Source organism: Oryctolagus cuniculus, chromosome 6 (genome assembly GCF_964237555.1).
Source record: "Oryctolagus cuniculus chromosome 6, mOryCun1.1, whole genome shotgun sequence".
Taxonomy (NCBI): Eukaryota; Metazoa; Chordata; class Mammalia; order Lagomorpha; family Leporidae; genus Oryctolagus; species Oryctolagus cuniculus.
The window spans coordinates 1,973,131-1,989,886 of NC_091437.1; the positions used below are offsets into that span (position 1 = coordinate 1,973,131).

Here is a 16,756-nt window from a genome sequence, read left to right on the forward strand (position 1 = left end):
ATCCAAGGCCACAGAGGTCAGGAATGCTCAGGCAGGGCACAGGGTGCTTCTGAGCTGCGAGACCCTGGCACAACCTCTGATGTCTCCCTTTAAGGAGAGACACAAGGCCCCTACCCACGCACTCCACTGATGTCTTCCCAGAGAAAACATACAGACCTAGAGTGTGCAGTAGGGGGTGAGAGAGCCAGTGTAGGTGACTGCAGCAGGTGAGACTTGCAGCGTTGTGAGGTCTCCTTGCCTGGCCTCTCTCACCACTAGGGTGGTGGACTCCAGGACAGCAGCTGAGTCCTCAGAGGCAGAGGGAACCTCACTCCCAGGAACTGTGTTTGTGTTCTTTGATCTGTCTGGAGACTCCCTGAGGACCCAGTCCTGGAACTCCCTCAGCAAGGGCAGCTTTGGTGGAGGGCATTTGTCAACAACATTCAAAGGCAAATGCACCACCTGCTGTCATCAGAAACAAGGACCTGTCAGCTGGGGCAAACAACAGACAGGGCAGGCAGAGGGAGGGAGAGGCTTTCAGGAATAAGGATGTGAAACAATCGAAGGCACCCTGAGAAATTTATTTGAAAACTGCTTTCCCAGGCTACAGCAGAGAGCTGGATTGGAAATGGAGCAGCTGGGACTCGAACCGGTGCCCATTTGGGATGCCCACACCATAGGAGGCAGCTTTACTTATGACTCCACAGCGCCGCCCCCGTGTTCATATTATTAAAATGTCTAAACTACCTAAAATGATTTACAAATTCAGTGAAATTTCTTCAAAATAAAACTCCAATACCATTTTTCATAGAAATAGGAAAAACAATCCTAAAAAATCATGTGGAATCACAAAATATCCCAAACAGTCAAGGCAATCATGGGCAAAACTGGAGGCATCACATTAGCTGATTTCAACCCATATTACAAAGCCATTGTAATTAAAACAGACTCATCAACAAATGGAAGAGACTAAGGACCCAGAAATAAACCTACACACGTATGAATCATTGTCCACAAAGATGGCAAGAACACATACTGTGGAAATGACAATCTCTTCAGTGAATTGTTTGGAGAAAACTGAATATGCAAATGTAGAAAAATTGCTAGCTATATATAACACTTATCAAATACATTCATATATATGCATATATATATATATATGAAAATCAGCCCCAATGGATTAAAGACTTAAATCTAAGACCAAAAACTACAAAACTACCAAAGGAAAACACAGGGAAAAAACTATACTCCATTGTTTGGATAATGATTTTTTTTTAGGTTTGACCCCTAAGGGGCAGGTACTAAAAACAAAAAAAGATCAATGAGATCACATCTAACTAACAAGCTTCAACATGATAAAGGAAACAATACAGTGAAGAATGACTTGTGGATTGGGAGAAAACATTTATAAGCCATAACATGATAAGGTATTAATATTCAAAACATATAAGGAACTCAAGTCAATAGCAAGAAAATAAACAACCTGATTCCAAAAAAAAAAAAAAAAAATGGCTACAAAACCTGATAGACATTTCAAAAAACACACAAATGGCCACAAAAATGCTCATCAGGGAAATGCGAATTAAGACCATAATGATATATCACTTCACACAAGTTAGAATGGCTATTATCCAAAAAACGAAAGCTAACACGCGTTGGTAATGGTGAGAAGCAAAAGGAACCCTTTCACCATGTTGGGAGAAATGTGAGTTACTAGAGCCATAATGCAAAATGGTACCATTTCCTCAAAAACACTAAAAATAGGAATTACCATATGACCAGGAAATCCTACTACCAGGTATTTATCCAAAAATCTGAAATCAGTATGTCAGACAAGTCTGCACTTCCATGTTAACCAAAGTACTGTTCACAATAGCCATAGTTATGGAATATATCAATATTACATTATATAATAAGTGAATGGATAAAAATGTATAATATACTGAATAAAATACTATTCAGCCTTTTTAAAGATTCATTTTGAAAGTCAGATTTATAGAGAGAAAGGAAGACACAGAGAAAGGAATCTTCTATCCACTGGTTCATTCCCCAGATGGCTGCCAGGCCAAAGCCAGGAGCCTGGAGCTTCTTCCAGGTTTCCCATGTGGGTAACAGGAGCCCAAACACTTGGTTCATCTCCCATTGATTTACCAGGCCACCAGCAGGGCACTGGATCAGAAGCTGAGCAGCCAGGACATGAACCAGCACCCATATAGGACACCGACACCACAGCTGGAGGTTTTACTGGCTCTGCCACAACACTGGCCACTATTCAGCTTTTAAAAAGAAAGAAATTTTGTCATTTGAAACTACATTGTTAGAATCAGAGAACAGTATGCCAAATGAAATAAGCCAGACACAGATAATATGACAAATATTGCAAGTTCTCACTTAAATGTGGAATCTAAATGGTTGCCATCAGAGGCAAGAATAATAATAGGGTTTTTCCTTTAGATATGTTGACAGTGTGGTGAACACAGTAAACAATAATGTATTGAACAAAATCACTGGAAATAAATTTCAAATGTTCTCATCACAAAATGTGATCAGTATATTTCAGGTGATGGATAAGCTTCTTTGTTTGATTTAATTACTCTGTTTCCTTTTTTCTTTTCTTTCTTTTTTTTTTTTTTTTTTTTGACAGGCAGAGTTAGACAGAGAAACAGATAGAAAGGTCATCCTTCTGTTGGTTCACCCTCCAAATGGCTGCTATGGCCAGTGTGCTGCGCCAAACCGAAGCCAGGAGCCAGGTGCTTCCTCCTGGTCTCCCAGGTGGGTGCAGGGCCCAAGCACTTGGGCCATCCTCCACTGCCTTCCCAGGCCACAGCAGAGAGCTGGACTAGAAGAGGAGCAACCAGGACAGAACCGGCACCCCAACCGGGACTAGAACCCGGAGTGCCAGCGCCGTGGGCGGAGGATTAGCCTAGTGAGTTGTGGTGCCAGCCTGATTTAATTATTCTACATTGTACTCATAAATTACATTATCGGGGCCTGGTGCTATGGCATAGATAAAGCCGCCGCCTGCAGTGCTGGCATCCCATGTGGGTGCCAGTTCGAGTCCCACCTGCTCCACTTCCAATCCAGCTCTCTGCTGTGGCCTGGGAAAGCAGTGGAAGATGACCCAAGTCCTGGGCCCCTGCACCCATGTGGGAGACCTGGAAGAAGCTCCTGGCTCCTGGCTTTGGATTGGGCAGCTCTGGCCATTGCAGCCATCTGGGGAGTGAATCAGCAGATGGGAGACCCCTTCCCTCTTTCTCTGCCTCTGTCTCTCTGTAACTCTGCCTTTCAAATAAATAAATAAATTTTAAAAATATATGAACACTTCTGCCTGATTTCTCAGGGTGCCATGGAGAGTTTCACATCCTTATTCCTGAAAGCCTCTCCCTCCCTCAGCCTGCCCTGTCTGTTGTTTGCCCCAGCTGACAGGTCCTTGTTTCTGATGACAGCAGGTGGTGCATTTGCCTTTGAATGTTGTTGACAAATGCCCTCCACCAAAGCTGCCTCTCCTTCTCTCTCTGTGTAACTCTGACTTTCAAATAAATAAATAAATCTTTCATTTAAAAAATAAATTACAGCATCATTATGTACCCTATAAATACACATGACTGTAATTTGCCAATTTATAATTTCAATTTTTTCTATAAAGTTACAAAACAAGAAATTTATATATGCCCAATGCAAAAAACATTTTTGAAGGGTTGTTAAAAGACTCAGTAGAGAGAAAAGTGACACAAAGATGCACATGTTCTCTAGGCAGCCATGAGACACACCCCTCTACTGGAGGAGGAATGAGACTCTCCCAAAGCAAAATGGTGCAACTGTGGGGGTCAAAGTATAGAATAATTGTGTGTTTTTCTTTAAAAAGATTCCCTACATGGAAGTGTGAGCATGTAGTAAGTTCTCTAATTGTACAAATACCCAGGAGAGCCTTGCAATTCCGCACCGTGGTCCCCAGGTCCCTGATGATGGTGGGTCCCAGAGGCCATCCAACAGTGTGGTTATCAGCTGTAGCTGATTACCTGAATTTCACCATCTGCACAGGGACCCTTCCTGTTGCTCAAGCCTCCCACAAGTTGTGGCTCTGGCAAGGTGACCAGGAAAGAAGTGCCAAGGTCAGGCAATACTAAGGTCACCCCGTGACTTCTCCAAAGAGCACAGACTGAGAACAGCTTCACAATCTACAGGACATGGCTGGGCGATTGGTCCATCTCCTTCCTCCATCCATCAGAGACAACACAGAGAGACAGCATCCTGAGCTCTCAGTAGACACCACCTGCACCACCCAGAGGAAGGTGCTTCACCTTCTGGGGTTCAGTGCTCCCCACCATAACTCAAAGTCTGGAGAATGATGTCAGACAGATAAAAGTGATTATCTCTGCTGTATCCAGTGCAGGGGAGTATGGAAACCAGCTTCAAGATCCCAACAATTCCTTAGGGATGAGCTGTAGCATATTTTTAAGAAGTATTACAGTGATAATAGAAATAAGAAGTAAAAGGAATACCACCCCAAAATTCAAATTTTCTTCCATTTCTTTTCTACATGTATAAAAGCATCATTTTTACTGGTTTAATCATTATGTAGCTTTTTTCTTTTTTAAGATTCATTCATTCATTGAAAAGCAGTTACAGAGAGGCAGAGAGAGAGAAAAGTCCTCGATTTGCCGATTCACTCCCTAAACAGCTACAACAATTGGAGCTGGGCTGATCCAAAGCCAGAGCCAGGAGCTTCCCTGGGTCTCCCACATGGGTTCAGGGGCCCAAGCACGTGAGCCACACTCCTCTGCCCTCCCAGGCACCAGCAGGGAGCTGGATCAGAAGTACAGTGTCTGAGACTCAAACCAGCTCCCATATGGGATACGGGCACCAGTGGCAGCCCTACCAGAAGCTACACCACAGAACCAACCCCAGTCATTATGTAGCTTTATATTCTGCTTTGGCGTTTTATCACTGACAGAAGATATCCTCCATGAAGCTACATATTTTACGTATGCCTACATAATTCTCAGGGGATTAATAATGCTCCGTGAAGTGGACTTAACAAAATGCATTTATATGTTTCTCTGTAACTGGACATTTTTTTCTAATTTCTTACTGATAAAATGTCAGCTACATGAAGATATGGGCGTATACATCTTTACTCTCTTTATTAATAATTACTTTAACTTTTTTCTTTTTTAAATTTTATTTAAGGTAAACACATTTCATGAATTCCATATATGCAGATTTAGGAACATAGTGATACTCCCACCCTACCCTCCTGCCCCCCCCCATGCTCCCACCCTTCTTCCTCCTCCCTCTCCTATTCCCGCTCCTAATTTTCACAAAGATCTATTTCATTTCACTTCATACTCATAAGGTTAACCCTACACTAAGTAAAAAGTTCAACAAATATTCTGAAGAAAAAAACACTGTTCCTCAACAGTAGAGACAAGGGCTGTAAACAACCATCAGGTCTCAAAATGTCAATTTCACTCCAATACATTACATTTTAGCTACTTACTCTATTAGTTACCACAGATCAGGGAAAACATATGGTATCTGTCTTTTTGGGACTGGCTTATTTCACTAAGTATAATGGTTTCCAGGTGCATCCATTTTGTTGCAAAAGACAGGATTTCATTTTCTATTTTACAGCTGAGTAGTATTCCATAGTGTGTGTGTGTGTGTGTGTGTGTGTGTTTGTGTGTATACACACCATAATTTCTACATCCAGTCATCAGTTGATGGACATCTGGGTTGATTCTGTATCTTACAATTGCTTTCACTTAAATACCCAGAAATAATTAATTTAATTTACACAGTTACAAAGATTGATGTGCACACAAAATTTTGGTATGCACAACCTGTAGTTTGATCTTCTAAAAAAAAACACATTTGGGAGGGTTTCTTCTGTAGGCTTCTTTGAAAGACCCTGACTTTTGACCCACTCAGCTCTCCAACAATCTACCCAACTGAAAGGCTGATGGGTCTGACCCCTCCAGCACTTACACTAACCAGCCAACATGGGAAGGCAGTAACTGCTGTTGGAAACACCCAACTCTTCCCCAGTGGTTTGAGTAAATGGTTTCACTTATGGAGGCAGTGGTAGACAAGTTATTTTCTGATTTGTTTTGGGAAATATTTATCCACAAATATTTACGATATTCTAGAGTCGCGTATTTGAAATCACATTCTTAAAATCTGAGGCTTTGGGGAATGGCTTTCTTTGGTTTAACTCTTGACTCTGCCCTCACTAATCATGTAGCTCAGAAAATAGATTAAACTTCCTGGCCTCTCTATGGCCCCCACAGGTAATAATCTAGATTTCATGAGGTTAATGTGAGACTGTAAGACTCCTGCCTCAATGATTGACACAAGTGAGTGTACAACAAATAGCAGCTATGATTAGTATTATTATTTACTGGAGAGACAGGCAGACAGACAAACCTCCCTAAAGGACTGTAGTTAGAGAAAATAATACAAAACAATAACATTGATAACAAACACAGAGCATCAAGCACAAAAGCAGCAACAAGGTTCTCCCTGACTTTAGCAGGAAACCACCTTACACATATGTTCAGGTGCCCTATTCAGTGGGACTGAATGTGATCCCCGCACCAATCTCTTGGGCACAGGGCATATATGAAGCCCAGTCACATGCATCTCCCCAAAAGTCAGTTCTTTGAATCTGTGATTAGGCAGTGATGGTAGAGGTGGCTGACAGCTGCAGACAGAAGAACCAGTGAGGGTGGCAAGGAAGGAATTTAAGGGAATAGAAAAAAAGTGGACCAAGGAGAACATCGATGTCATGGCCTTGCCTTTAAACATAAAGTGAGGTCCAGGCATTTGGCACAGTGGTTAAGACACCACTTGGGACACAGCAACCCATATCAGAGTACCTGGTCTCAAGTCCCAGTTCTGCTTCCAATTCCAGTTTCCTGCTAATGTGCACCCTAGGAGGCAACAGATGATGTCTCAAATACTTGGAAATTTGCTACCCATGAGAGAAACCCAGATGGAGTTTGCCACACCTAGCTTTGCCAGGCCCAGCCCCATCTGTTGTGGGCATTTGGGCCATGACCAGTGGATGGAAGATCAATCAATCTCTCCCCCCTCCCCTTCAAATAAAATGAAAAATAATACAACTGAAAAATGAATATAAAGTACTTCAGCCATGAACCTAAATTTGACACCTGGGTAAGATGAGAGCTTTTTAAAAAGAAAGTCATATTATTCCTTTTCCCTCTCTAAATCCCTGGTGGCTCCTTGGAAACAGATGTAGCAGATGTTGACTAGGTTTCTGATAGGACAATACATTAGGGTCAGGAGACCACAGAAGGCAGCCCTGGCCAGGTCCACGTTTGGACAGGAAGAGAGTGTCTTTCTTCCTGGGTTTTGCTTGCACACTTCCTGGGACTATTTAGGCACCTGGAACCCAGGGTTCAACAAGAATCTCTCAACAATGATGTTTAAAGAGAAACATGGTGGTTGTTACTGGATCCCATATGTTCCAAAGGAGGATGGCCCATATGCAGCTTCAGGCTCTAGGAATCAGAAGTTCAACACTGCCATCAGAACACAATGATCAATAAATACAGGTTGAGTGAATAAAAGTATCAACAAATAAAAATTCTACAGCAACAGAACAAGCTTAAATGTGGTTTTAAAAAATGAATACACTTGGCAGATGTGGGAAAGAATTGTCACCCAGATCATCTTGGTATACAAGGCTTGGGAGTAGGGAGGGTTTGCCCATATGATGCACGGCTGCTTTGAGAATGACAGAGCAATTGAGAACGAGGCACTGGGTACGGGCCACATTTTGTCATCTCTTTTGTACTCTTCAAACACAGGGTACCATTTATTGTTCATAAAATAACCATGCATCTGATTTTGAGAAAAAGGCCAAGGTCATATTTTTTCACTGAATTAATGTGTTGACTTGATCTAAAATGTCAATTTACTAGGTCTGTGTATACATGCCACCAAAGTCATGTTGTGGGCATCCATGCATGCTGACATAGCTGGCATTCCCAAGTGTAAGTCTGGCACAGGTGTAACACACACTGGCCACTCAGCAGACCATGAGGCCATGGAGTTTGTGGTGACCCAGATCTGGGCTCATTCTCAGAGCCACCATTTGCTGAAATCATGATCTTGACCATTAAGCTCGTTAACTGTCCAAATTTTTGTGTCTTCATGTACAAAGTAATGAACAATTACTTCTTGCATAATATTACTTACACATCTAACACAAAATGGAAAATAAATACTTGCTTGCTTCCCATTCTGACTCACTTCCAATTAAGAAATAAAACAACAGGACCAAAACAAAACTAGAACTGAAACCAGTTTTAGTAGATGCCACAAAAGAAGGGGAGAGGGCAGGAGACAGGCCCTTCCCATCTAATTGGCAGGTGGCTTGCAGTTTCCCCCAGACGCCAAGATGCCATGTGTGCTGATGAAGCTGTTTATATGCACCAAGCCCATCCCAAAGAACCTGGCGTATATAATGGCTTGGAACAATAGCGTGGGGGCCCTGGCACCCCAAAGGCATGGCACACAGCTGGGGCACTGTTTCCAGTGGAGCCCCAGCTTCTCCAGAAACCACAGACTTTGCCTCAGATCTTGACACTGGTTCCTATCTAGAAGTCACTAAAATCTATGCTGTGCCTCCTTTCTGAAGTTATGTAACTACCTGCACAGAAAACCCTAGGAAACACTTGGGAACCTGGGAGAGAGAATGAGTGGCTTTCAGTTTTGAAAAACTCATCCAGAAGAACAGCAGGGCCCCAGGTGTCTGCCCAGGTGAGGACCCCCCACCCACAATTGTAAAGATTCTCAAAGGACGAACAGCCATTGCCTTCCTCCATGTCCTACATTAGAGACAGTCCTCTGTGCCAGAGCCCCTTCTCCCTGTAAGCATCGCCCTCACGCTCATTAACCACAGGGCCTCTGCTCCAGAACTAAGCTGGGGGTCGGGAGACAAGGACTGGGCTGTGGTCCACTTCTTCTTGGTGCTGTGTGTGCAGTTCCTTTAGATGTTTCCTTTTAGGTTTTACCTGAGCAGCATCTGGAATTATGTAGCATGGAGCTAAATGAAGCTAATTGTAATCTTTAAAATAATTATTTGAACTAGACTGCCACTTAGTGGCCAGTCCCTCACCAATTTTGCAGATGTGAGATATCAGAGCAGTTGAAATGGGGTCAAACAAGTACTGGCATGGGGTCAGAAGGAGCTTGAACTCACGCCTCTGCAACCTCTGAATGCTGGCTTTCTGTTCATCTGTAAAAGTCACACCTGGCACAGTCCCAGCACACAGTAGGCTGGCTAGTGGATGTATTAGAGCCGTCTGTGTGTCCAGAGACTGCAGAGCTGAGAAATCCCAATGCCAGCTTAAATTATGGAACAAAAAGATGCCTACCTCCCCTCTCCCAGCCCTGTTTCACAGATGACATGACTTACAGGTCAGTCATCCTTATTGTCAACCTGGCACTGAGTTCTGATTTTGGCCGTGGTTGTAGACACTAAGCAAGTCAGCAGAACTGTGGAAATTGCACCCACAAACCAGGTGTTTGCCTGCCAATAGCAAGTGACAACAGGGCAGCTACTGCTATCCTAGAGAGACTGAGTTTCCATGCATAGGAGCCCAGTGCCATGTGTGCAACCAAGTGAAAGGAAGGCCAATCTTCTCACAGTCCCAGATATTCTTCAGAGAGTTGGCTGCTTGTGCCGAGTTGCTTAGTTGCTTTACGGAACACCTCACCATGTCTGAATGCATCCTCAAACTCCAAGCTCAGGTTGTTTTGTTTATATGAATGATGTAAGTTTTTGTGCCTTCCAAAGAATCTCCTTTGACTCACTAAAGGAGCTCCAGTCTTTCCTTTTCATCTAGAGTTAGCAAAGGTTTCCTTCAATGAACCCCATGCAGCCTTACTCAGCTGCCACAACATGCATTTCTCAGCAGACTGTTGCACACACAACAGAAATACCCTTGGCAAACACCAGCTTGGGGGAGACAAAATTCACTCAAGGAAACAAGAGCAGGTCAAAAGCTGGCTTTCTCAGCTATGGTACTGTGCATCTTTGGGCTGGTTAATTTTGCTGTGTGCCTATTCCGTGCATTGCAGGGTGTTAACAACATCCTGCCCTCTTCTCATTCAGTGCCATTATCAACCCCCATGACCTCACTGTGACAACCAAAATTGTCTTCTGACCCTCACAAGTGTTCCCTGGGGCAAACCCATCCTCACTAAGAACCTCTGGGCTACAGTCCTGGTCCCCACAACTGCTCTCAATCATTTCACCTGGAGGGCTTGTGCTCTCCACCTCCTGAGCCACACCCAGAGTTCCAGAATTGCTGGCCCAAGGTAGAGCCTAAGGTGCCTAGGGGGTGCGTCTGGTTGGCACGGCTGTTGTTCCTGTGTTCCTGTGTCATTGTGATCCCTAAGTCAGCCGTTCCCAGATTAGCTGCAGGTTAGAATCACCCGGAAATCTTTCAACTCTTCCAAACAGTGAAGAGTAGGCTTTGCTATTATTATTATTTTGAGCTCCCCAGATCATTGGAATGGACAGGTCTGGACACCTCTGCTCTAGACACCTTTACCTCGTCTGTGATGTGAAGATTTGGGACTAAGGGACATGAGCTCCCAGCACATGCATCCTCTAGGGCTCAACAGCAGGGCTAATCGTGAGCACTCCTCAGGACCAGGTACTCCTACTGTCCTCACGTAGGGAAAGGGGGCAAACACAATTACAAATAGGAACACTAAACAGGCTGCAGCTCCCCTAAAAGCGGTACCATGAGAAGAGGCAGCCCTAGGAGGAAAGTGGGAAGATTCTGGAGGTGCTCTGTGTAGGAGACAAATGTCACAGTTTCCATGTGAACTTCCCCAGGGACCTCACCAGGCTTCTGAGCCCCAGCCTGGAGAACAAGAAGGACACAAAAGAAAGAAAAACACCAACAAGAGACAGAGATTCCTGATGGAGGCTGTGGATCAGGTCAATGTGAGGTGAGTACACAGTGGGAGGTACAAGAGATGGGCAGTCACTCAACCCCTGCCCTGTGCCCTGTGCTTGCAGCCCCAAAACTGACCACCATGGGAAGTCACGGAAAGGCAATTCCATAGCTTCTCTTCTGTCGAACTCCCAGCAGTTAGAGTCTCTGGCCATCTAAAAGGTGACTTTTTTTTTTTAGGTTATCACTGCCTTTCCCATAGAGATATATCCTCAGTTGAAAAATTAAGTTTGTGCTTTACGAAAATCAGCCAAACTGTAGGAACATAAAATATAATTGAATCATAACAGGAGAGCCAGAGGGTAAAAAGGAAAGTCTGGTGCTGGATATAACTCCCCACCCAGAATCGATCATTTGTGTCCAGGACTCCTTCCTTTTCCTTCATTCTAGAGCACTTCAGTGCCGACTATTGCCATTTCTGATGTGGGCATGCTGAAAGACACTGGGGTAGAAACACATATTCTCTTCCTCTGAAAGACAGTGAGAAAGAAAGCGAACCCACCTAAATATGATTCAGAGACACCCCATGCACACATATGTACACACAAAATGTACATGTAAACTCACACATACATACCTGCACAGGCACACATCCTACATTCATTGCAATCCTGAGAAACTGCCATGAGAAGAAAACTCAACAGTGCCAAGACAACTGAGGAAACATTTCTGAGATCATGCACCAAGGCACCGCCCTGCAGAGCGGGTGTTGGGTGCAGATGGCCAAGGCAGAGGGCAGCGACAGAGGTGGTGATGTTCCTTCTGGTAAGCGTGTTTCTTTTGCCTGCTCACCACACACACTTACAGTCAGTCCTCCAGCAATGGCTGAGGCCACTGTGTACCACATTGTATGCAGAAGGTCACAGAAAGCAGGAAACAGTCCCTTGCTGCAAGAAATCTGCAGTCTACATGGAGAGATTCCATGTGCAGCAGAGGAACCCACCCAATCACAACAAACACTCCCCTCTCCTAAAAGATCTCTAGGAGGGAGAGGCTAGGGGACTTTTGCATGGAGGTATACGTGTGGATTGTGTGATTATTGTGCAACACACATTTGCTTAAATGAGGAAAGGAAGAGTTCTGATGTTTATTGTACACCTGTTACAGGAAAGGCACAGCATCACCATTCTCACTCAATACTCAGGATAACCCTGAGAAGTGGACACGAGGATCTCTTTTATAGGGCCAGGCAGAAGCTGGGGTTATAGTGGTAACAGTACTGATACTACTAGCAGTTCTTCCCAAATGGCACATGGCTCCCCCCAAGCACTCCACATGCATTAACCACTTGGTGCATCCAACACCCCTAACAATTTTCAAGATAGAGAAACTGAGGCTGAGGGGCCTGTCCAACCAAATAGTTTGGAAATGGTGGAGCTGGGGCTTCTACCCCAGCAGCCAGGCTCCAGAGAGTAGGTGCTAAATCTTAGTACTTTAAGTTGGGTAAAGCCAGAAAAGAACATTCAGCGAAATAAAGGTCAAAATATTACAGACATCAAACAGGTGGCTCAGAGGAGAGGGGGAGAAGGAAATGAAATGATGGGGAAGGTGACGAACAGGATGTAGAGGTTCCCAACCAAGGGTGACTGTGGCCTGATGGGGACATTGGGGGATGTCTGGAGACCATTTTGGTTGTCATAGCCAGAGGGTTTCTATTAGCATCTAGAAAGTAAGGCCGTCGGATGCTGCTGAATACCTTGCAAGGTGCAGGACTGTGCATGAAACCACCCACTGCAAAATGCCAATTGCACCAGAACAGTCAGAGGACTTTGGATCTTGCCTAGAAAGTCAGTGTTTGTTGATCCAAAAATAATTAAATGGAAGCGTTTTCTGCACAAGGCCCACACTCCTCAATAATAAAATCGTGGTGGGGGAAGGTGTTGGACACAAAATCCACTGGTTCTGAGTCATCTGAGACACCAAGCAAGACATGCGCCTACAAGGAGCCCAAACCAGAATGATGCAAGGACATTCTTTTTGGGAAAATATTTTAAAATGAACCTGGGATTTTGCCTTCATTCAGATATGGTGAGGGCAGCAACTCGGAAGACAATGCCATGGAGATGGTTTGTCAGTCAGGGCCCCTAAGAGGAAGCAGCATGGCATGCCACACAGGCTGCATGGGAAAGCAGGAGGGGCAGTCAGGAGGCAGAAGAGTGGAGACGCGGCAGGCAAAAGCCTGTTCTGTGGTTTTCACAGTAAGGAAGGGAGGAGTGAGGACAGTGTGACGATGTTGGCAGGTTCTGGGCTATATGGGGTGACTGAGGGCAGGGGTAGTGTCTCAGATGGCAGGAACCTAATAAAACAAGGCCTAGAAATGATAAACGTTCGAGGAGAGGAAAATACTAGCTACCTTTATTCGAACGTTGCACACTGATACATGTATAGATTTATACTATGCCTCTTTAACATGTAAAAATATCACGGTCATTTCAAGAAAGTTTAAGTTAAAACACAGGGGGAAAGGAGGCAGGAAGGTGCGGTTGGTATGGGATCCATCAGATTGCACATGCAAGGTACACTTTCAGAGGGCAAGTTTCTGCACCTGAGCACAGAAGTGCAAGGCTGAGACTCCAGAGAACCAAGGCAACAAGAGGAAAGTGGCACAGCACGAGTCTTCCAGCTGGTAAAATTCACCTGCTGGCCCGACACAATGATTCCACCTATTTTTCTAAGATGTATTGTATTCATTATAAAGGCAAAGTGAAGTGACAGAGAGAGGGAAAGACAGAGAACGAGACATTCTATATTCTGGTTCACTCCCTAAATGGCCACAATAACTGGGACTGGGTTAAGCAGAAGCTAGGAGCCCAGGATTCTATCCCGTCTCCTGTGTAGGAGTCAGGGACCCAAGTAATTGGGTCACCTTCCATTGCTTTCCCAGGCACCTCGGCATGGAGCTGGATCAGAAATGGGGTAGCCAACACTCAAAGCAATGCTCAGATGTGGGATGTCAGCATTGCAGCATCAGCTTAATCTGCTGTGCCACAGCACCAGTCTCCAGATTCCATCTATTTGTGAGAGAAATCTACCACCTAGACCCTCACATAAATAAGACTTTCAACAAAATAATCTGCATGTTTGTGGGTGTAGTTTTCCAATTAGGCATAAGAACAAGGGTTTTAATTTTTATTTGTGCATTCACTTGCTTATTTAAGTACCAGAAATATCACTGCATATTTTACAAAACTCAGAGCACTATAATATGCTGTTATTTCTCTAGCTTTTGGAAGTGGAAATTTAGGTCACTGGTTTTCACTGTCTCCTCTTTCTAGCCCACACATGAAGTTATAAATTTCCCTCTGAGCACTGCTCTGCTGCAATCATGTTTTCATGTAATTTTTCATTACAAAATAATGTCGACCCCACAGAAATGCACAAGAGCATCTCAGAGGACTTCTGCTGCTCTTGTCAGGCTCTCCAGCCATTGACCTTCTGCATCTTCATCCATCGCCCCTCCCTGTCTCTGAGTGACTATTTTTCTGCCCTTTGTGAGCCGGTTCACTTTCCTCCCCACAGTGAGGATTGGCAGGAAGTGGGCAGACAGCCCTGGAACTACTCCTCTGCCTCTGGCTTTGTCCTGACCAGCCTTTTTAACAACAGTCAGATGCACCTGTTCCTCTTCGGCATGGTAGTGTTGATCTACCTCCTCGCCATGGCCGGCAACACCTCCATGGTCCTCCTGATCTGGGCCGATGCCCGGCTCCACACACCCATGTACTTCCTTCTCAGCCAGCTGTCCTTCCTGGACATCTTCTTTACTTCAGTCACTGTCCCCAAGATGATAGTGGGCTTCCTCTTTGGTTGGACGAGCATCTCGTTTGAGGGCTGTGGGGCACAAATGTTTTTCTTCATGTTCCTGGGAGCTGCGGAGTGCCTCCTGCTGGCCCTCATGGCCTATGACCGCTATGTGGCCATTTGCAACCCTCTGCGCTACCCAGTGCTCATGAACCGCCAGGTCTGTCTGCTCATGGTTGTGGCCTCCTGGCTTGGAGGGTCCCTCAATGCCTCTATCCAGACCTCTATGACCCTGCAATTTCCCTACTGCGGCTCACGGAAAATTGCCCACTTCTTTTGTGAAGTGCCCTCACTGCTGATGTTGGCCTGTGCAGACACCGAGGCTTACAAGCAGGTGCTCTTCGTGACCGGGGTGGTAGTGCTCCTGGTGCCCATTACATTCATCACCATCTCCTATGCCCTCATCCTGGCAGCTGTGCTCCGAATGCACTCTATAGAGGGGCGTCAGAAGGCCCTGGCCACCTGCTCCTCCCACTTAACAGTTGTCAACCTCTTCTATGGGCCCCTTGTCTACACCTACATGCTGCCTGCACGCTACCACTCACCTGGCCAGGATGATGTAGTGTCTGTCTTCTATACTGTTCTCACGCCCATGCTCAACCCTGTCATCTACAGCCTCAGGAACAAGGAAGTGATGGGGGCAATGAAGAAAGTGCTAGCAAAGGGCAGGGTTAGAACCAGGGAACAGGGAGGGCTGCCACTGTGCTGCAGCATACCAGCGGCCATTTGCTAGGTAAGTATCCCACAGGTGCAACAGTGCAAGCCCTGACTTCTCTACTTTCAAACCAGCTCCCTACTAATGCACCTGGGGAGGCCCCTGCCCCCATGCAGGAGACCCCATGGAGCTTCAAGCCCTGGCTTTGACCATGAACCAGTGGATAGAAGATCTCTCGCTTCTTCTTCCCTCTCCTCCTCTCCCTCCCTGCCACTCTCCTCTTTGCCTTTCAAATAAAAACATTAAATTAAATTAAAAATCAAAAAACCAGGAGAGAGGCTGGAAACAAACACTTCAGTCCTCAGTTCAGTCACATGCACGAGTACAGAGACAGAAGATCCTCCGTGACTCCAGAATCCTGTTCTAGGATTTCTGACCTGAACAAGAAGCCAAGCCCCAAGTCCACGTGCAGAGAAGTAAAAGCGGTAGCCCTGCCTCCCTTCAGTCACCATCCTGCTCCTTCCTCAGAGTTATCCCAAAGACCTGAATCCACCCTTACTCCTCTCCATCAAGAAACTCCAGTTGAGTTCAGCTTCAGCCCTCCCTTGAGCACTGCAGTGTAGCTCATAATTTTGGTACAATGGATGCACAACAGCTTCCCTTCTCAACACAGTAAAATCCAAAGGGCCCTAAAAGCCCTTTATCCCTGATCACTTCCCCAATCTTCTTTCCTAGCACCCTCTCCTTCTTCACTCTCCTCCAGTCATGCCATGAATGAGCTACTGTTGCTCAACATTCCTAAACACATTGCAATTTCAGGGTCCTTCAACACAGAGACACTAGGCCTGGGGGCTTTCTCCTTCACTTCATTTAGGAACCACTCAAGTGTGACCATATGGATTACTCTGTCCAAGAAGGCATTCCAGCCCCATCCGACCAGTTTCCCCCAATCCCATTTATAGATTTATCATTTATTTTCTCCATTATAATGCTCTGTTCAGGAGGGCCAAGGCATTGCTTTGTAAATGCTGTATTCTGGGCTCTGAGAAGCATGGCTGGGACATGAAGTCTAACTAATAAACACTTGTTCAATGAAGAGATGATTTCAAAGAATATTTTCTTAAATAATCCTAACAGTACCAGTTATATTTTTAGCTTATCCTTCTTGAAAATCTTCTCTCGTTGGCAGTGACACCATGTTCCTGGTTTTCCTCTTACCACTGGTCTACTTTTTCCTACTAAGTGATGAAGGTCTTCCCATTTCTCTGCTAGACACTTCTCTTCTCAGCCCACACTCTCTCTGGTCTATCCCATTCAAGTTCATGGC

The 16,756-nt window shown here is 45.0% G+C and overlaps 2 protein-coding genes across 3 annotated transcripts in view; one reads left to right on the forward strand and one right to left on the reverse strand.

Annotated features, from left to right (window-relative positions):
- Positions 1 to 16,756, reverse strand: part of LOC108175951 (olfactory receptor 2T27) — a 31,426-nt gene that overhangs the window by 6,417 nt on the left and 8,253 nt on the right. The gene's annotated exons all lie outside the window — the stretch shown is intronic.
- LOC100352628 (olfactory receptor 2Z1-like) lies at positions 10,943 to 16,203 on the forward strand. The gene is made up of 3 exons (XM_008251345.3): positions 10,943 to 10,971; positions 14,496 to 15,444; positions 16,165 to 16,203. The coding sequence occupies exons 1-3, from the start codon at positions 10,943 to 10,945 to the stop codon at positions 16,201 to 16,203; spliced, it is 1,017 nt and encodes a 338-aa protein (XP_008249567.3).

Bases quoted from the DNA above. Each gene is read 5' to 3' on its own strand.
- LOC100352628 (XM_008251345.3), top strand. From the start codon at position 10,943: ATGGAGGCTGTGGATCAGGTCAATGTGAG. The intron at 10,972-14,495 runs GTGAGTACACAG...TCCTCCCCACAG, and splicing joins GTGGATCAGGTCAATGTGAG to TGAGGATTGGCAGGAAGTGG. The intron at 15,445-16,164 runs GTTAGAACCAGG...CTTCTTTCCTAG, and splicing joins AAGTGCTAGCAAAGGGCAGG to CACCCTCTCCTTCTTCACTC.